Source organism: Gopherus flavomarginatus, chromosome 1, assembly GCF_025201925.1.
Source record: "Gopherus flavomarginatus isolate rGopFla2 chromosome 1, rGopFla2.mat.asm, whole genome shotgun sequence".
Lineage (NCBI taxonomy): Eukaryota > Metazoa > Chordata > Testudines > Testudinidae > Gopherus > Gopherus flavomarginatus.
Window position 1 is genome coordinate 237,354,191 of NC_066617.1, and position 21,104 is coordinate 237,375,294.

The 21,104-nt window shown below is 42.3% G+C and overlaps 1 protein-coding gene across 1 annotated transcript in view; it reads left to right on the forward strand.

Moving 5' to 3' along the window:
• Positions 1–10,969: 10,969 nt before the first annotated feature.
• ANOS1 (anosmin 1) overlaps positions 10,970–21,104 on the forward strand; it is a 194,478-nt gene continuing 184,343 nt past the window's right edge. The window contains exon 1 of the mRNA XM_050963697.1: positions 10,970–11,317. Within this exon, the coding sequence (XP_050819654.1) occupies positions 11,111–11,317 (207 nt within the window). The 5' untranslated portion in view covers positions 10,970–11,110. The remainder of the gene's footprint in view (positions 11,318–21,104) is intronic.

Consider the following 21,104-nt stretch of genomic DNA (forward strand, 5'->3'; position numbering starts at 1 on the left):
CTGCCTAATTCTATATGTGGTGAGTTTCCATTAGCAAAGTCCCCTAGGCACCTACATTTCTGCAGGTGGGTGTGCACAAAGCTTCCCGACACCTGACAGCACAAAGAAGCTTGACACCTAGTTCACTTCGAAGCCCCAAAAGGATTAACAAACTAGCATTCCCCACCTATTCCAGCTGCAGGATCCAGTCCAGTAGGCACGATCTTAGACCACTATCAGATTGGGCCTCATACAAAACACAGTCAGAGGAGGTGGTGGAGGAAACTCCTTAAAACTAATAACTCAGTGGTTAGAGCACTCAGTGAGAATGTGGGATGCAGCAGTTTAAATCTCTCTTCTGCCTGATTCAGAGCAAGGACTTGAACCCAGGTTTCCCACCTGAATGCTCTCACCACGGGGCTATAGGAGTGTATTTTGGGGTTATGTGCTCAGTCTTTCCTGTTAACGCTGTTCCCCTTTGTATTAAGTGCTTAAATAGTTACTGGGCTAGAGAGAGAGAGTGAAACTGACTCGATAGCCCAGTGATAGGGCTCTACAGTTTATGCTCTAGATCAGCCAGAAGATATGGGCTTGGTGCAGGAATTACTTAGTGAGGTTCTATGGCCTGTGTTATGCAGGAGATCAGAATAAACCAGCGGTTCTCAAACAGGGGGTCAGGACCCCTCAGGGGATCATGAGGTTATTACATGGGGGTCACGAGCTGTCAGCCTCCACCCCAAACCCCGCTTTGCTTCCATCATATATAATGGTGTTAAATATATAAAAAGGTGTTTTTAATTTATAAGGGGTCACACTCAGATACTTGCTATATGAAAGGGGTCACCAGTAAAATAGTTTGAGAGCAACTAGAATAGATGATGATAATCGTTCCTTTTGGCTTTAAAATCTATGAATCTATGAGCCTCTCCCAGACAAGGAAGAAGTAGGAGGGAAATTTAGACTCAGAAGAAAGTCTCTTAATGACAATGTTTCCTGAGAGAAATCCTGAGGGAGTGCAGTTTATGCATCATCCCTTTCTTAAGGCTATGACTAAGGTCACAATATAGCCCTAAGAGACTAAATAACAAGTAAGCTCATTTTGCCATTTTGTTTACCTGTTTGGTTGGTATATTATTCTCAAGCCTCTCAGGAAAGGGGGTGAAGAGGCTTGGGGGGATGTTTGGGGGAAACAGGAACTCCAAGTGGTCCTTTTCCTAAACCTTTGTCTAACTCACTTCGTGGTGGGCAGTGATACTGTCCAAGGACAAGGAATTTGTGCCTTGGGGAAGTTTTTAACCTAAACTGATAAAATATAAGCTGAGGGGGTCTTTCATGCGGGTCCCCACATCTGTACCCCAGAGTTCAGAGTAGGGAGGGAACCCTGACAGTATCCCATTTATTAGACACAGGGTTAGCTTTTGGCATTTAGCCACAGGCCTGAGTTAGGAGTATACAGAGCCACACAACTTCAAAAGGAACTCCAGGAGGGATTTTGCCTCCACCAGTCTCGCATATGCAAGTGGAGTGCTATGTCCCTGCTTTTGGACATCTTTGAAGCAGTTTTCTGCCTTGGGAGCAAATGGAATTTCTGTGATACCCATAGTATAAGAACTATGATTGTGGTTGGTCCATGGATGAAATGTGCAGAGTAAAGGCATGGCTTCTGACTCTATCCTCCCTGCCACATTTACTAGGGCAGGGACAGTATGATATATAGTTTGCATAATTTCTTGTCATAAATTCATGATGCCTTCCATTTTGTCCAGTCAAGATTCTGCATTATGAAATTTAACTTCAGTTGTACACCCCATAGTTTGAATTGCAAAAAGAAGTGATTTCATAGACCTGTCCTTCCAAGTGACTTAATTTTCCATGGTAACTGCTTTGAACTTTCCTGGGGGAATGATAAACTCCAAATAGACACAACTTTCTACCCAGAACTCCGATTGTAAATTAAGGACCAACTTGCTTAAGGACCAATTGCTTTTTTGTTTACTTTTTTTGCCTTTGGTCCCATTGCTACTAGTAGGAAATCACAATCAGGAACAGAATAAAGGCAATATCCCAGATAAGTGAGGCCTCTTACAAAACCCACAAATATTTCCCAAATATATTTTCATCTTGCTTTGTCCTTCAGTGTATTTTTACACAGTTCTATCCTTTGTGGTGGCCTGGGATTTTCATAGATTCATAGAATCATAGAATATCAGGGTTGGAATGGACCTCAGGAGGTCATCTAGTCCAACCACTGCTCAAAGGAGGAGCAATCCCCAACTAAATCATCCTAGCCAGGGCTTTCTCAAGCCTGACCTTAAAAACCTCTAAGGAAGGAGATTCCACCACCTCCCTAGGTAACCCATTCCAGTGCTTCACCACCCTCCTAGTGAAAAAGTTTTTCCTAATATCCAACCTAAACCTTCCCCACTGCAACTTGAGACCATTGCTCTTTGTTCTGACATCTGGAACCACTGAGAACAGTCTAGATCCATCCTCTTTGGAACCTCCTTTCAGGTAGTTGAAAGCAGCTATCAAATCTCCCCTCATTCTTCTCTTGTGCAGACTAAAAAATCCCAGTTCCTTTAGCCTCTCCTCATAAGTCATGTGCTCCAGCCCTCAATCATTTTTGTTGCCCTCCGCTGGACTTTTTCCAATTTTTCCACATTCTTCTTATAGTGTTGACCGAAAACTGGACACAATACTCCAGATGAGGCCTCACCAATGTTGAATAAAGGGGAATGATCACATCCCTCGATCTGCTGGCAATGCCCCTACTTGTACAGCCCAAAATGCCGTTAGCCTTCTTGGCAACAAGGGCACACTGTGGACTCATATCCAGCTTCTCGTCTGCTGTAACCCCTAGGTCCTTTTCTGCAGAACTGCTGCCTAGACATTCGGTCCCTAGTCTGCAGCAGTGCATGGGATTCTTCCGTCCTAAGTGCAGGACTCTGCACTTGTCCTTGTTGAACCTCATCAGATTTCTTTTGGCCCAATCCTCTAATTTGTCTAGGTCTCTCTGTATCCTATCCCTCCCATCCAGTATATCTACCACTCCTCCCAGTTTAGTGTCATCTGCAAACTTGCTAAGGGTGCAGTCCACACCATCCTCCAGATCATTAATGAAGATATTGAACAAAACTGGCTCCAGGACCAACCCTTGGGGCACTCTGCTTGATACTGGCTACCAACTAGACATGGAGCCATTGATCACTACCTGTTGAGCCCGACGATCTAGCCAGCTTTCTATCCACTTTATAGTCCATTCATCCAACCCATACTTCTTTAACTTGCTGGCAAGAATACTGTAGGAAACCGTATCAAACGCTTTGCTAAAGTCAAGGAATAACACATCCACTGCTTTCTGCTTATCCGCAGAGCAGTCATCTCATCATAGAAGGCAATTAGGTTAGTCAGGCATGAATTGCCTTTGACGAATCCATGCTGATGGTTCCTGATCACTTTCCTCTCCTCTGAGTGCTTCAGAATTGATTCCTTGAGGACCTGCTCCATAATTTTTCCAGAGACTGAGATGGGGCTGACTGGTCTGTAGTCCCCCAGATCCTCCCTCTTCCTTTTTTTAAAAAATGGGCATTATAGTAGCCTTTTTCCAGTCATCCAGAACTTCCCCCAATTACTGTGAGTTTTCAAAGATAATGGCTAATGGCTCTGCAATCACATCCGCCAACTCCTTTAGCACCCTCAGATGTAGTGCATCTGGCCCCATGGACTTGTGCTCATCCAGCTTTTCCAAATAGTCCTGAACCACTTCTTTCTCTACAGAGGGCTGGTCACCTCCTCTGCATGCTGTGCTGCCCAGCACAGTAGTCTGGGAACTGACCTTGTTTATGAAGACAGAGGCAAAAAATCATTGAGTACATGAGCTTTTTCCACATCCTCTGTCACTAGGTTATCTCCCTCATTCAGTAAGGGGCACACACTTTCCTTGACCTTATTCTTGTTGCCAACGCACCTGAAGAACTCCTTCCTGTTTCTCTTAATATCTCTTGCCAGCTGCAACTCCAAGTGTGATTTGGCCTTTCTGATTTCACTCCTGCATGCCTGAGCAATATTTTTATACTCCTCCCTGGTCATTCGTCTAATCTTCCACTTCTTGTAAGTTTCTTTTTTGTGTTTAAGATCAACAAGGATTTCACTGTTAAGCCAAGCTGGTTGCCTGCCATATTTACTATTCTTTCTACACATCGGGATGGTTTGTTCCTGCAACCTCGAAACGGATTCTTAAAATACAGCCAGCTCTCCTGAACTCCTTTCCCCCTCATGTTGTTCTCCCAGGGAATCCTGCCCATCAGTTCCCTGAGGGAGTCAAAGTCTGTTTTTCTGAAGTCCAGGGTCCGTATTCTGCTGCTCTCCTTTCTCCCTTTTGTCAAGATCCTGAACTCGACCATCTCATGGTCACTGCCTCCCAGGTTCCACTTTTACTTCCACTACTAATTCTTCCCTGTTTGTGAGCAGCAGGTCAAGAAGAGCTCTGACCTTAATTGGTTCCTCCAGCACTTACACCAGGAAATTATCCCCTACACTTTCCACAGATTTCCTGGATTGTCTGTGTACTGCTCTCCCAACAGATATCAGGGTGATTGAAGTCTTCCATGAGAACCAGGGCCTGTGATCTAGTAACTTCTGTCAGTTGCTAGAAGAAAGCCTCGTCCACCTCATCCCCCTGGTCTGGTGTACTATAGCAGACTCCCACCATGACATCACCCTTGTTGCTCACACTTCTCAACTTAATCTAGAGATTCTCAGTTTTTTTCTGCAGTTTCATACTGGAGCTCTGAGCAGTCATACTGCTCTCTTACATACAATGCAACTCCCTCACCTTTTCTGTCCTTCGTGAACAGTTTATATCCATCCATGACAGTACTCCAGTCGTGTGAGCTATCCCACCAAGTCTCTGTTATTCCAATCACATCATAGTTCCTTGACTGTGCTAGGACTTCCAGTTCTTTCTGCTTGTTTCCCAGACTTTTGCATTTGTGTATAGGCACTTGAGATAACTCGCTGATTGTCCCACTTTCTCAGTATGAGACAGGAGTCCTCCCTCTTATGCTGTCCTGCTCATGCTCATGCTTCCTCTCGGTATCCCATTTCTCACTTACCTCAAGGCTTTGGTCTCCTTCCCCTGGTGAACCTAGTTTAAAGCCCTCCTCGATAGGTTAGCCAGCCTGCATGTGAAGATGCTCTTCCCTCTCTTCGTTAGGTGAAACCCGTCTCTGCCTAACACTCTTCCTCCTTGGAACACCATCCCATGGTCAAAGAATCCAAAGCCTTCTCTCCGACACCACCTGCATAGCCATTCGCTGACTTCCACAATTTGGCAGTCTCTACCTGGGCCTTTTCCTTCCACAGGGAGGATGGACTGGAACACTACTTGCGCCTCAAACTCCTTAATCCTTCTTCCCAGAGCCACATAGTCTGCAGTGATCTGCTCAAATCATTCTTGGCAATATCATTTTCTCTTCCTAACTCTTCAAAACACAAAACTGCCTAGTTTACCATTGACTTTAAATTATTGGACTTGTTTTGTTTTTAATGTACCATGAATGCCACATGAATATGCTGACATCCCAGTAAAGGAAATATGCCAGTCAGGTTAGACAGGATTCAGACAGATGGACTCCAAACAACTATTGGAGGTAAAAGGGGTAAAGGGAAAGGAAAAAAAGGGCTGACTCATTATCAGTTCCTTAAGAACAATTATAAGCAGCTTGCCACTTTTGAAAAGGAGATTAAATAAACAGTTTTATTATTACATTAAATAAATAATTGTTTTTATCTGAGAAAGATCTTTTGACAATTATAGGGAAAACTATGGAAAACATTTGGTTTAGAGATGATACTGACTATATATATTATATTTTCTATTTTGCTTTCTCTATGTTTTTATTATATGGGAAATATGGTTGTAATGGGCTGTTTTAAGAACTTCTATAGTGTGTTTTGTTTATCTGATTTTAAATCATAATATTCTGTTTGTAACATCATTGAAGCTGATGGGAATTTTGCTTGAGTAAAGACTGCAGGAACAGGGCCTTTAATATAATAAACCAAATCAGTGAATTCTGGTACTCCATATTTAAACAGCAAATACTGTTAAAGTAAACAATATTGTCTTTATTTGTCCAACTGGGCATGGTATTTAATGTCGGTATTACTAGATAATAAGACATAATTACTTAAGAGGCCTTCAGATTTATTTGAAATTGATGAAAAGCGACTCATAAAGTCAGATTAATTCTGTACAATATAACGTTTTGTTAGTCACTTGCAGATCTCACTTTCACATAACCAGTATGTGGCGCTGTCTCCTGCTAAAAAACGGCCCTGACTTTCAAGAAGCGGATCTTCGGGAGAGCTAGTGTTTACATTGCCAGCTGTAAATGTCACAGAACAACACTGAAGAAGGACTAATTGTGTTTTTATAGTAGCATGAGGTCAATGCTTTATGCTTTTAAGGATTATTTTTTGCTTGAGTTTTTAATGTTGCGTGATGACTCTTTTTAGTTTATATGGGGGGGGGGAAGAAACCCAAAAATTCTGAAAATAAAATAATCAAAAGAAACAAACCAAAAACAAAAAAAAGCAAGTATACAAAAACAGATCAATATATTTTAGATTGTGAAAAAGGAAAAGAGGCGTACTGCATCAAAGTTATACAATTCACAAGAAAAAGGATTTTTAAAAGCAGAAATTTAACAGTAGTTAGCAGTAGTCAGCAGAAAAATTCACCCAAAAGGAAAATCTTGTTTGTTTTAACAAATTACTGATTTTCTTCCATGGGATGTCTGAAAGCTGTGTGTGTTTAATGTATTAAAACATTCTCTTGTTTACTTCAAAAGTTTCCAAATCTCGTGTTCCATGGAGAAACTTAGTAAACTTTCTCCCTATAACACACAGACACATGCATTCATATATTTACATTTATATGTGTATGTAATCTCTCTCTAACAATCAGTTATATATTTAGTCCATACAGGTTTTTGACTGCCAACCTTGTTTACCAAGTGTTTGAATTACAGTGCCTGAGTTTCTTTAGTTTCTTAATCTCCTTGTAAGGGAAACATGTCCTGTGCGAATTTGGTTTTAGTGGCATTGAACAGCCATTCTTTTGTGTGCTAACCAACTCAGCCTCACTTAGAAGGAATCTTAGAAGGAAGATCATCAGACTACCCTGATGATCTCTGTAACTGTGACCTTTCCAACAGAAGCAACTGAACAAACTGTATTCACAAACTTTTTAACGATTAAGGACTCTGTGCCTTTTGCTATCAATCTTCATAAAACCAAAAAACCAGCAGGACTTTAATGTGGTTATTTTAGTTTTAATATGCAACATTGATTGCGTTAGTAGTATAATATCACTAACACTGGAAATAAATCTGTCCTCCAAACCTGTCATATTTGAGCACCAAATATGATTATTAAAGATGGCTGCAGATTTTTTCAGTCAGGTATTATTATTTAATAAAATTATGGCAAAAGTTGAAAGCATTTGGTATGCTTGTAAACATAATTAATCAGTGAAGAGTAATGGGTTTTGTTAATTGTCTGTTCCCTTCTAGACTTGGAGTGTCACAGAGGAATTGCAGAATTCTTAGCCAAGCCTAAAACAGACTAAATGGGTCAGAAAGAGACATTTCCTAAATTGGATAGGCCACCTCTGACTAGTAAGGCTGTAGCTCCAGACTTTAGCAGCCTTGCTAAGGCTACACCATGATTTCCATAATGAGGATGATTTTTTTACTACTGTTGGGGTGCCAGATTGGGCCAGATTCCATCGTGAATGTTGATTCAGTGGATTCCACCAACTGTTGCTAGTAGATCCCAGGCTGTTAGCCTCCAGTGATAGGAAGTCTACTAGAAGTGGGGCACAGTTTACAAGCCACAAACAGCCTTTAGTCAGCTGAGAGGATTGGGGCTGGCCATCATAGCTTGCAAAGTGCATGGAGTCTTCTGGAGAGGTAGTTGGGACAGCTCCAGAGCTTACTTAGTGCATCTCCAAAGTAGCTCCCATTTCAGGATTTCTAGGGTATATCCACACTGCCATGGCTGTCCTGGGTCAACTGAGTTGGGCTTGTGAGCCTTGGGCTGCTGGGCTAACAATTGCGTTGTAGACATCTGGGATCAGGCTGGAGCTCCATCTCTGAAACCCAGCGAGGCGGGGTGGGTCGCAGGTTACATCTATATGGGGATAAAAACCCTGTGGTTGGCCCAGGTCACCTGACTCAGTCTCGAGCCGTCAGCCTGAAAAATTGCTGTGTAGAGGTTTGGGCTCCAGCTGGATTCTGAGATCTGGGACTCAGTGAGGGTGAAGGGTCCCAGAGCCTGGGCTTCTACCAGAGCCCGAAATCCTACCTTTCAATTTTGAACCCCACAGTCAGAGTCCTGAGAGACTGAATCAATTGACCCTGACACTGAGACTTGGTGCCACAGGTGTTTTTATTTCTGTGTAGATATGTCCCAATGGAACACTGCACTGATTGGTTTTTTAACTTGCCCTCCCTTGCAAAACCCCTTTCGGTAGGTTGTGGTAGCACGGCCATCAGACTAGTCCCTCTCTGCCACAGCAGCTCCCTCAGACACAGGAGGATGAAATTTGTATTTGCTATTCCCCAGCCACCAACAGGGTGAATCTGGCCCATGGACTTCTATTGAGTTACCCCAGATTTCTGCCAGTGACCTGAGGGCAGAATTTGATCCAGAAGTACTTCAAGCCAGAAAAAGAAATTTCAAGTGAAGACTTTTTTCCATCCCTGTTATAGCTACCTATTGCAAGTTATTGACTGAAACTCCTGTCTAATTCATGTGGACTGTGACACCTAGTCCAAGCTCTATTTTCTTCTGTTCAGTTTCTTACATCACACTCAGCACCAAATTATAGCATTAGATATGAATGTCCCTGCTTTAGGCTTAACAGTGTCCTTGGTTCATAGGCTTAACAACAGTCTTTAGGGTTTGATTCTCCCTTGATATACTTGTGTATTGCCTGCTGTGGACAATGGAAGTTGCCCGCATGTGTTCAGGGGAGAATAACCTCCTTGGGCTTTTTGCTTACATTACCCTGGTGTCAATCTAGGGGTGAGGAGAGCAGTGTTACACTGGTGTAAAACGAGTATAAGTGAGATCATTCACAGCCCTTGTTATATATTGATTTGATTGAAGGAGATTTTTCCAATGTGTATTTAGCTGCATTTTAAAATATATTCAGCAAAAGAGACTCCAACAGCCTGTAGATCATTGACATAATAATCTATAAATTATTTTGACAGCAGACATATTTACACCTCCTGTAACGGCCCCAAATCTCAGCTCTGTCAAGTGATACAAGCTTGGGATCACCTAGTCTGGGAGATTTAATCCATAGACTACAGTTAGGAAAGAATACATTTGCTCCTTCTAGTCATATGATTTATTGCAGCAATAGTTTACATACAGTATTTTAAAATTAATGCATAATGTAATGCATGTGCTTTGTACTGTGTGCATGCACTGTAAATACACAAACTAAACAAAAAAAGGGGAGTAGTTGTATGTGTATTTTAGCTATTTTATTTTAAAAAGTGCAAGATGTTAATCATTTTAATTTTTTAGTTATTACCTAAAGGTACTGGACTAATGACTTATAAAAATAAGTTTTAAAGAACACACTAGGATGAGATTTTATAGGCTGAGATTTTATGCACGCTCCAGCCTAGAACAAATAGCTGGCACTGACTTGGAATTTTACTATGGGGGAACTCCCAGTGTTCAGTAAACCCCAACCCTCAATTTCACTAAACTTTTTTAGACCTTAACAAAAAGAAGACTTAGATCAGGGGTAGGCAACCTATGGCACAGGTGCCGAAGTCTGCACGCAAGCTGATTTTCAGTGACACTCACACTGCCTGGGTCCTGGCCACCAGTCCTGGGGGGCTCTGCATTTTAATTTAATTTTAAATAAAGCTTCTTAAACATTTTAAAAACCTTATTTACTTTACATACAACAATAGTTTAGTCATATATTATAGACTTAGAGAAAGAGACCTTCTAAAAACGTTAAAATGTATTATCCGCACACAAAACCTTAAATTAGAGTGAATAAATGAAGACTCAGCACACCACTTCTGAAAGGTTGCAGACCCCCGACTTGGAGGAATTGTCCATTAGCTGAATTTCTCAAATTTATTTACATTTATGAATGAATATATCTGAGTTGGTAAGTAAAACTAAGGCATATAGACACAGCAACACTATTAACAACAGAACAAAGTAAATATGAGTTTTGACAGTGAAAAATCAGCAGACCCCAGGGTATGCAAGATGTGAGTGTCTGTGTGCATACTGGGTGTGTCTATTTAGGTCTATATGCCTTAGTCGGGCTGTGGATGTCCGTGTTTGTGTTTGCCTAGGTGCATTAGGCATGTTTGTATCCGAGGACATGTACGTGTACCTGTTTAAGGGCCAGATCCGGCAGTTGCTACGTGTCTTCAATTTCCTGTCATGTCTGTGGGAGCTAACAGGGCTCAGCACCTGGCATCGTCAAGCCGTGTGTGTGTGTGTGTGTGTGTGTGTGTGTGTGTGTGTGTGTGTGTGTGTGTTTAGAAATGCCTGAGTCTGTCTGTATGTGCATTAGGGGTGTCTGTGTTTGGGGTGTCTATGTAGGAACAGCTGAGGGTCCGTGTAGGCAGGGCTGAGTGCTAGTCATGTAAAGCGGGGGGTGAAGGTTACTGTGCAGGGTTTGTGTGCCAGTGTGTTACAGCAGCCCAAGGTGCATACAGTATGTGTCCAGGGGACCTCGGAGAAGTTCACCAGCTCCCCCGCATTCTCTGTCCCCTGCCTGCGGTCAGGCAGCCCGGCTCTGCTGTCACTCCCATTTCTTGCAGCCAATGGCACAGCCTGCTGTCACCCTCACCCCACCCCCTCCTGGGAGTAAGGGGAGGGGTGTGTGCTGGGGAGGGGAGGTCGGAGGGGAGGAAGGGGGGTGAAGAGAGTTGAATGATTGAACTTTCTTGTTTAGTTTCTGCAACGCTGAGGTTTCCCCCCCAGTCCAGTCCAGCACCAGATCGGAGCTTATCCGGGCGTCTCTTGCTCTCTGCGGCACCCCTTCCTCTCCTCAGCACCCACCCACCGCACAGCGATGGTGCTAAAGGATCCCGCCGTGTCTCTGACCCTTTTCCTTTGGATTACGGCTTCCTGGGGCTGCCTGGCTACAGCTGCCGGGGTTGCTGCTGCTCGCAAGCAGGACGAGTCTTTCTCCACTGTCAGTGTCTACAGAGCCAGATGCACCTCCAGGTGCCTGAGCCTGCAGATCACTCGCATATCTGCCTTCTTCAAGCATTTCCAGGTACGGTAACAGCGCAGTAGGGAAAGAGAGACCCCGCACCCGCACCTTGCCCCCTCGCCACGCGCTCTCCACGCGTGCAAGCCCTCGGCAAGGTGACGCTGCTGGGCAGAGATTCCCAAGTCTGGAGAGTGCACGTTCAGGGTGGGGTGCTGTGGGGGGCGGGATGGAGTGCTAGTGTGTGTATATGGGACGGCTGGGAGTTCATCACCTCTTCTTTGCAAACTTCTCGGGCCGGAGTTTCCAAAAGAGGTTGCTTATGCCACAGGATGCACAATTTCCCCACCTCTCTGCGATCGCCCCAGAGGCTGGGCAGGTGGAAACCCTTAACGCCAACACAAGGAATGCCCAGGGAGACCAGAACTAGAATGAGTGGCATTCCGGACCGGTCCTCACGCTGTGCAAACAAGACTTTTATCCTGGCACAGGGTCTTGACGGGGCAGATCGCTGTGCTTGCTGTGTGTTTAGCTAAATGCTCCCATTGACTATTAATTGCATTTTTAAATGTCCTCGCCCTGCTGGAACCGGGGTTGTTTGTGCAGGCGTTGTTGACAGGGTTGTTTCACTGAAGCGGGCAGTTTGTGCCAGGGGAAGGTGACTTATGCAGACAGGGCAGCTCTCTTCCCTCTCATAGGTGCTCAGTTTGCTTTGCACTTCTGTCTCTGATAGATACTTTGACAACACAGGGCTTGCAGCCCAGAGCCTACGAGGGCTCCTGAATTCATACCTGGGCGACAGGCGATATCCTGGCATGGTTCGCTGAGCGCACACGTCTCTGGTTTTTAGGAGATTTAAGAGCGGTGTGAAAACTAAATAGGACAAGATACTGGTGCCTTGCGGGTGTGTGTGTGTGTGGGGGGGCAGGATTAAATGCTGAAGAAAGTCTGAGGGGCAGATGATCTGAGCTTTCTTTGTTCTGCTGTTAAGAAGCAAGTGTTTATTACGGTTCATTGTAGCATTGTAGTTGGATTTCTCTTATGTTCTACTTGAACATAAGAGGATGTTTTCTTAAGGGCGATGGCCAAGAGTTTGTAGCATCTGTTCCGATCTTCCAGAATAAAAGCGTTTGGGGAGTTGGCGGTTATAATCGAACTACAAATTATGCTACAGGCTATGAGGGACAAATGTCTATGTGGTGGTGGAGAAGCTGATGATGATGGGGGAGGAATGGGACACGACTTTGGGATATAGGTCGAGACCTGTCTGGAGCAAAATGAACCACACCTAAATTGGTGGGTCAAAAAGCATATAGAACATCGCGGACGAGATCTTAAGAAATCGTGTATCCAACTCGTTATGTCCACACCTTCCCTCTAGACAACCTCTCCTGCTCCGACCTCCCCACCTGTTTCGTGATGATGAAAAACACTGGACTGTATAGACCAGAAGGAAATGGTGAAAACACTTTGAATTGAACATAACAACAGCCCTATCTCCCCTTAATAAACTGGCCTCTCATCTATTTGAACAGAGGGACTCATTAGCATTGTAGAGATATGTCTCAAAACACGGATGGGGAAAAGGTGAGAGGCAGGTGATTGTGTTCTCTGCTGTCTGTGCTTTTAGAGTGCATCGAAACAAACAAAAACTGCTGGGGAAATAGTTGTATAAAGTCTCTTTGTTTATCCAGAGCAAAGGAGTTCACATGAAATGTTGGACTTTTTAAAAACCGGATCACCGATACATATTTTAAATTCAATTGGAAAATAAAAACCAAATGTTTTGATGTTTCGATTGCAACAGGAGCTTCCTAGTAGTATCTGTAGCTGAATTTAAGAATAAAAAGCCTGGGAATGCAAAATAGCCCCTCTTAAATGGGGGTGGAGAGCTTGGGGTACTATAATGACTGTCCATATGGAAAGAAAGGGCAAGGGGAAAGTATTTGAAACTGCATATTTGCCTGTGTGGCAAAGAGCACGTGCAGTCCCAAGGTTTTACCTGAAGATGTCCTGGATTTTGAAACAGCAAAGTGCTTGCTATGAAAATGTCTTCGTCTCAGAAAACGTCTCGAAAGCAGGAAAAACATGAAAAACAGTTCTTTATCTTGGAGCGGGCTTAGTATTTTTTTATTGCACTGTCAGTCGGTTGTAACTTATTTGTTTTAGAGTTTCAGTGGCTAAGGCGCCAGTTTAGATCAAGCCAATTCCTAGTGAAAGGCTTTTTTTGTTTTTTCTTGGCATGATTTCTTTTCCGAAGTAAAACTGCTGACAGAATGCACATTGCCAAACAATACTGATTACATTTTAATTAGCTAGAGTGAAATAAGCTGCAAATTACTCAGTTAGGACTTAATAACAGGCTGCTTTTTTTTTTTTATAATCAGTTGCAAATCTTGGAGTTTTAACCCTAACTTGGTAAAGCACGATGAAATTAATCTAAATTACAGAGGATTAAGCTCTCTTTAGATATGAAACGATTGCAATGTTTAGAAGAAAATGATCTCATTTATAAAAGTTAAGCTTCCCATTGTCTTTTAATGAAAGAAGGAAGGACTGTTTCATAGGGTGCATTCACATACAGACCTAAGGCGACATTATTCAGTGATGAGAACTACCCTCAACTTCTATCTCTAAAGTAGCAGTTGCTGAAGTTCTTTCACAGCAGAGGATGTCACATTATCTCATTATCTGACTCAGCCTTTGAAGTGACCCAAACATTAACTCAGCCCAACAGCAAAAGTAAAGTTCTGTATTATCTCACTAAAGATCACATGAAGAACAGGCAGTGCCAGTGTTTAATTGGTAGTGAAAGAGGTGCTGGGCCTTAAGCAATTGTTTTTCTTTCATAACTGATGCAGCAAGCCAGAAGTGCCAGGGCTATGAACTGCTAAACTAGAGGCCTGGCACAAATTAAGTACTGTGCAGTGCCTGTCTTGAGAAGATCTTCTGCTTTTCCTCATCCCCTCAACTGCAGTCACTCAGTAATTGGGGGCCAGCCGGATAGCTCTGGAGCACGGCAGTGGTGCTGCTGCTGAATGACACATGACTCCTGGGAGCTGCCCTGCATTGTAGAGTGAAGGGTGCTAAAAACACGTCATTTAGGATGTGATAGCAAAAACATCAAGTCATCTGAACAATGAAGAAATCAGTGAAGGGCAAGGATTATTTCTATAATTCCTTTTCTTTTCCCCGTTGTCCTGCCCAGAGCTAGTCAATATTTTTCAAATTTTCAAAATTTTGACTATATTTTTCGTGAAGAAAATGGAATTATCACCATTTTCATCATTCTTTAAATCATCTCTACTTTTTGACAGGCCACTGAAATGCTCTGTTTTGTTTAACTTCACTGCCTCACTTTCTCCATGGAAATGCTAGTATTTAACTACCTCTGAGGGGTGTCTGACACCTGAGGTACTCCTAGGATGCAGCCCCACACACCTATTTAAGGGTGCACCTTCACTAGGAAGAAGGTGTGTTCTAACCATGTTTTAGCTAATGTGTGGTAAAAACCCTTGGTAAGACAAGATAATTTTTTAGTTTTCATATACATTAGCAAGTTCTATTCTTGGTCCCCATACTCACTGATGTATATGAGCACCTCACAATCTTCAGTGAGTAAACTAGGTAAACCAAGCAAACTAGGGAAATATGGTTTTGACAAAAGTACTATAAGGTGGGTGCAAAACTGGTTTAAAGGCTGTACTCAAAGAGTAGTTATCAACGGTTCATGTCAAACGGTGAGACTGTATTTAGTAGGATCCCACAGAGGTCAATCCTGGATCTGGTACTAGTCAATATTTTCAATAATGACTTGGATAATGAAATGGAGAGTATGCTTATAAAATCTGCAGATGACATCAAACTGGGAGGGGTTGGCAAGCACTGTGGAGGACAGGATTAGAATTCAAAACAACCTCGCCAAATTGGAGAATTGGTCTGAAATCAACATGGTGAAATTCAATAAAAAGAAGTGCAAAGTAGGTCAGTTAGGGTGTGATACTGTTGTGAAAAAGGCTAATGTCATTCTGGGGTGTATTAACAAGATGCATTATGTAAGACATGAGGTTTTTGTCTCAATCTACTCAGCATTGGTGGGGCCTCAGCTAGAGTACTATGTCCAGTTATGGGCACCACATTTTAAGAAAGATGTGAACAATTTGGAGAGAGTCCAGATGAGAGCAACAAAATAGATAAAAGGTTTAGAAAACTTGACCTATGAGGAAAGGTTTAAAACTTGTTTAGTCTTGAGAAAAGAAGACTGAGGGTGGACCTGATAAGAGTCTTCATGTATTACTCCTGGGGAATTCTGTGCAAAAAAATTTAAAATTCTGTGCACATTTTAAAATCCTGCATTTTTGGGGGGTCAAAATAATCATCACAGGCAACTGAAGAGCAAGTGAGGGCTGGGGACTCAAACTCACAATTTATACTGGCTATTGACCATCTCCAAAAAGGTCAGTCTCAAACAGTTCATGGAACACATTTTGATAGGAAACTTTTTCAGTCCAAAAATTTAGACCAGTTCTAATCACTAAAGTACCATAAGCATTTCTAAGGCCATACTGTCCTTTACAATAAAGCTCCTTTACACCACTCTGACAATGTAAAGGAATCTTAAAATTTTTACACCTGTTTTATACTCCTGGGGCAATTCACTAAGAACAATGGGAACAATTCACTAAGCAGACAGGCTGCTACATTCCCCTCTGCCTGAGGGAACAGAGCCTGCCCTATGCCTGTGTTTTCAGAAATACCCCAAATCCCTTCCTCTACACGCCGAGCGTGCTGCAATAAGGAACGAGAGGGACAGAGTGTCTCTCTCACACACAACTACCAATTCCTCCCCCCCAGGCAGTGATTTACTTCTCTACCAGCTGTTCTTGGTGCCCAAACTGAGCAATCTGCACTGCCAGGGGGTGGGCACATGACAGCTCTTGCAGTTTCCCTTTGCTTCCCTGTCAGAAGTCATTTTTCTGTGGGTAAGCAAAGAAATCTGCAGGGGTCATGAATTCTGTGCACGTGCAGTGATGCAGAGTTCCCCCAGGAGTAATATATGTTAAGGGCTGTTATGAAGAGAATTGTGATCAGTTGTTCTCCATGTGCACTAAAGGTAGGATAAGAAGTAATGTGATTAATCTGCAGCAAGGGAGATTTAGGTTAGGTATTAGGAAAAACTTGCTAACTTGGTAACTAAGGAAGAACAGGCTTCCAGGGGAGTTTGTGGAATCTCCATCATTAGAGATTTTTAAGAACAGGTTAGACAAATCCCTATCCGAGATGGTCTAGTTTTATTTGATCCCACCTCTGCACAGGCAGCTGAATTTGGTGACCTTTTCCGGTCCCTTCCAACCCTACATTTCTAAGATTCTCACTTATCTTTGACCCTGGATTGACAAAGAGTTATTGGAGCAGAGGCCCTTGGCCTTGGGTCTCTCATCTGTCAGTAAGGTGCCCTTACCAGAGTCATTCTCATACTGTCCCTCCCTCTGTATCTCTGCCTCTCTCTCTGGCCCAATGACCAGGGGAGGATCTAGACATTTTGCCGCCCCAAGCACGGAGTCTCCGCTGGTCCTGCGACTTCGGAGGACCTCCTGCAGGTGTGCCTGCTGGAGGTCCGCTGAAGCCGCGGGACCAGTGGACCCTTCGCAGGCAAGCCGCTGAAGGCACCTTGCATGCTGCCCTAGCGGTGACCGGCAGAGCGCCCCCCGCGGCTTGCCGCCCCAGGCACGCGCTTGGAGTGCTGGTGCTTGGAGCCGCCCCTGCCAATGACGCATTAAGTATTTATCTGAAGTGGAACAGCTTCAACAGGAGAGATTGAACACTCTGCAAGAGGTGGGAGATCTCACTTCAAATTCTTTCTCCCCACGAGTGGGGAATTGAACCTGATTCTCCCACATCCCTGGTGAGTGCTCTAACCACTGAGGTAAAAGTAATAAGGTGGGCAGTAGCAGCAGCACCATCTTCCTTGGCCATTTTGCCTGGAGTAAGGCCTATGCCTAACTCATTCGTACAAGAAACGCCTTAGGCACCTGAACTGTCTGACTTGAGAAGAGGGGTTGCTGGCTATGAATTGATAGTTGAGATAGGCACCTCCCTGCAGCCCAGACTTAGACACTCATCTCTCTGAGAAGGGTGGGGTTTAGAACACACCTTTTTTGTCAGCATCTACCATTGGTGAGTTTACACATCTCCCTTGCCTAGTGGGCTGTCTTTTATGGATTGCATTCATAGATGCCTCTCTCTCACCATTTGTTTTGTATAGGGAGCTGAGGGCTCTAACTCAGGCTTTGAGAATCACATTGTTCCTGTGATTTTCTAGGTGTCTAAAAGTTAGGCGTTGCAATGCTCAGCATTCCAATGCCTAAATCCTTTTGTGGATCTGAGCCTGTGATTATTATAAATAGCTTCTTGGGTGATACGATCTGCCAGAGGTAAGGAGTTGGCTTGTTAAGGAGTTAGTTTTACACAAACCACCGCAGTTTTTCTCCAAATGTCTTGCTCTATTCTTTTCTACCAAAACTTGAAAGAATCCTGTTCTTCTAAGGGCTAAATCCTTAGATCTTTGTATTTAGGCAGTGTACTGAAAATTAAAGGCATGTAGCAGAGAAAACAGTTCCATACATGTATGTACTTCTTATATGCCCACATGCTTCTGCAAGCCACATAAATATGTTAGGCCAGATTCCTGGCTTACTTGCGTTTGCAGTTTACCTTAAATATAATATCTGAGAATATTTGTATTTTCAAGGAGGAGAATATATAATGTATAGTTCTAATGAGGAATAATCAAGCCATTTAGTGTAAACATTTGTTATATTCAGTAAACAATAATTATACTGCGGTGAGAGAATATTCTCATCATTCTAAATGTACCATTCTCTTGTCAACAAATGAATTTAGGAGAGCTACAGTTTTTGACAGACGAAATAAGGCACATTTAAAAAAAAAGTCTCCAATTTTGCTGTGATGTTGCACTCCATATGCTTTACAAAAATGCTTGTAAGTGTGAGTATGATGTAACTGGAATATGCTTTATGTAAAAGGTCTCTTGTAAGGTATCATTACAAAGCTTATGATCTACTGAGTGTGTTCATCCCATTTGTTTGCATGTACTGTTTCTATGCCTGGAGTTAGGAGAATAAGATATAAACTTGTGTTACTGATGTAAACATGTCAAATGGAAGCCATTAAGGATGATTCAGACTTAATCACCTGTAAATGGCTCTGTTTACTTGCAAATCTTATGGTACCTGCCAGCCAGCCTTGGAAGAATGGAGAATAGGGGTCTCACAGGACATGTCACAACGTCACCTGGTACTGCGATCCATTTAAACCTGGTGCTTTTCCATTTAGAAGAAGGGGCGGGGACCCAGATTCCTGCCTGGTGCCAGAGCTATAAGAGGGGGTGGAAGAGAACAAAGGAGGTAGCTAGTCATGAGAAATCCCAGAGTTACCTGAGCTGGAACTAACAAGAACTGTACCGGGAAAAGGGTTGGGCCTAGACTAGAAAGGAGTCTAGTCTGTGAAAGAAGCTTATTGGGGCAGTGAAGGAGAGGCCTGGCAGCTGGGCTCCAGTTTTTTTGCCTCAGTGCGGCGGGACTCCAGGTCTCTCCTTTATTCCTGCCTCTTGGGTGTGTGTGTCCCATCTGCATGAACCCCAGCCACTCAGGGCTGACAACCAGAGCTCTTAAAAAAAAATCCACACAGCTTGTGCCTCCCTTGACACATTCCCGTTCCTCGCTTGGAAGGCCCACCCCATAGTTTAAGAACTGCTGATATAGATAATAGCATTATGATGTTTTTGTTCATTCTTTAACTGCTTCTTAATATTGTCTTACATCTTGTATTCTTTTCTGACTAGTTTTTCACATCTAGATCTCTTACTTGAATGATTATAGTTAACTTCAAATTCAATGATCTCTCTGAAAAGCTCAAATTGTTTCTGTAAATATGCACTTGCACTTCAATTTCATCTGCACAGACTGCCTACTCATCTAGGTCTTTCTCAGCTTTCTCTTTAGACTACCAAATAAATATGTGTCAGCTGCCAATTTAGCCATTTTAATATTTAAATCCTCTTCAAGATCAGTAATTATGTTAAATAATGCTGATCCTAGCAGGTATCTTTGGGGCACCCCAGTGGTAACTTTCTTCCATTTAGACAACCTTATCATTTATCCAGACTGTTTGTCTTCTGTTTCTTCACCAGTTTCTAATTCCAGATAGAATGTTATCTCTCAGCCTATGACTACCTAGTTTCCGCCTTTCTAGAGGAACTTTCTCAAAGGCTTTTTGAAAATCCAAATCCTCTTTTCACTAGATTGTTTGTAACATACAGAATTCAGTGTTGGTTTGGCTATCTAGTCTTATATTTACTCTAATCCTCTTGTTGAGATTCATGGTCATAAACTCAGGAGACGTACAGATATGCTAATCCTTTTGAAGGACAGAATCTGAGTGGATCATCAGTTTAGATTGGAGACTGATGGTAGCACATCAAAAGCACAAATCATTCAAAATGTTGGAAAACCAAATCATGGATCTGAGACAATATTAAAGCTTTAAGGCAGAATCTAGTTTTGTGATATGGGTCACTCTGATTTCATTGGGAGGTTTGCCCACTTTCCACACGGCTGAATTTGCTCCTTATAATCCTGCAATTTTGACTGATCAAATTTGAGACCTTTAAATTTGGACAGTGTCCCTTTAAATGTGAAGTACTTTTGTCTGATCATGTCTTAAGTGTAACTTAACTATACAGAAAAATAAGGAAATAATGGATTTATTGAGGAATAAAAGTTGGCAAGGTACTTCCATCCTGCTACATTTTGCCTGTGGCTGCCTAAACATTCTTAAAATAATACTTGTTACTGTCATGCCCTTCAAAAACAATTTTTGTTTTATTTTAGATAGTCTGACCTACAGACCTGATACAAAAATACATTTTCAATGGGGATATTGTTAAAGCTTACATCAGGCCCAGTATTGATGTTATTTTTAAATCTGGAAATGTAGTTCAGAGAAAGAAATATTCAACTTTTAAAAAGTAAATGGATACATTTTTTTCTTGCAGTCTATAGCAGCATGCTAAAGATTAAGGAGGGCTAAATCTGTGAAATACTTATTTTAAATTTAACTTATTAAAACATCATTCACTATCTGGATATGGACTATTGCTGTGATTAACTTGTGTTCTGAAATGCATTTAAAATGTATTTGTTTTAATAAACTTCCTATGAGGAAAAAATCAATGAGCATCTACAATAGCTTAAAAACTAGACTGATTTTTCTGTATGTTGAACATTTGTACTTTTGCAGAGGTCAAATTTCCTAGGAGTTAATGTCAACTTTGTAGGCCTGGGAAAGGAGATTATTATTTACAATCTGGTCCTCTTCTTGTGTGACATAAAAATCATGTTAATTTTTCACTTCCACTGTTATCTGGAATTAGTAGAGATCCAGCTCTGTAAACAGAAAGGACAATCTTTTAGAATTCATATTTTTAAAGGCAAAATGATGACTAATGGGTGTAGTCTGGGAGATAGGGGTATAATGAAAGAGAGGAAACATTGTTTATATTTACTTAGTTATTCAGTACTTAGCAATGAATAAGTTAGTGGGTTCTCTGAACAGGTGTAAATCTTGTGGCAAAACAGGACTCAGAATAGGAGGTAATACTGTGGAACTGCATTCTGCCATATGATCATGATTTTAAGGAATGGTAGGAGAGAAAACAGCACAATAAAGATAATGGATTATAAGAGAGCAGACTTTAGCAAACTCAGGGAATTGGTAGGTAAGATCCCACGGAAAGCAAATCTAAGGGGAAAAACAGTTCAAGAGAGTTGGC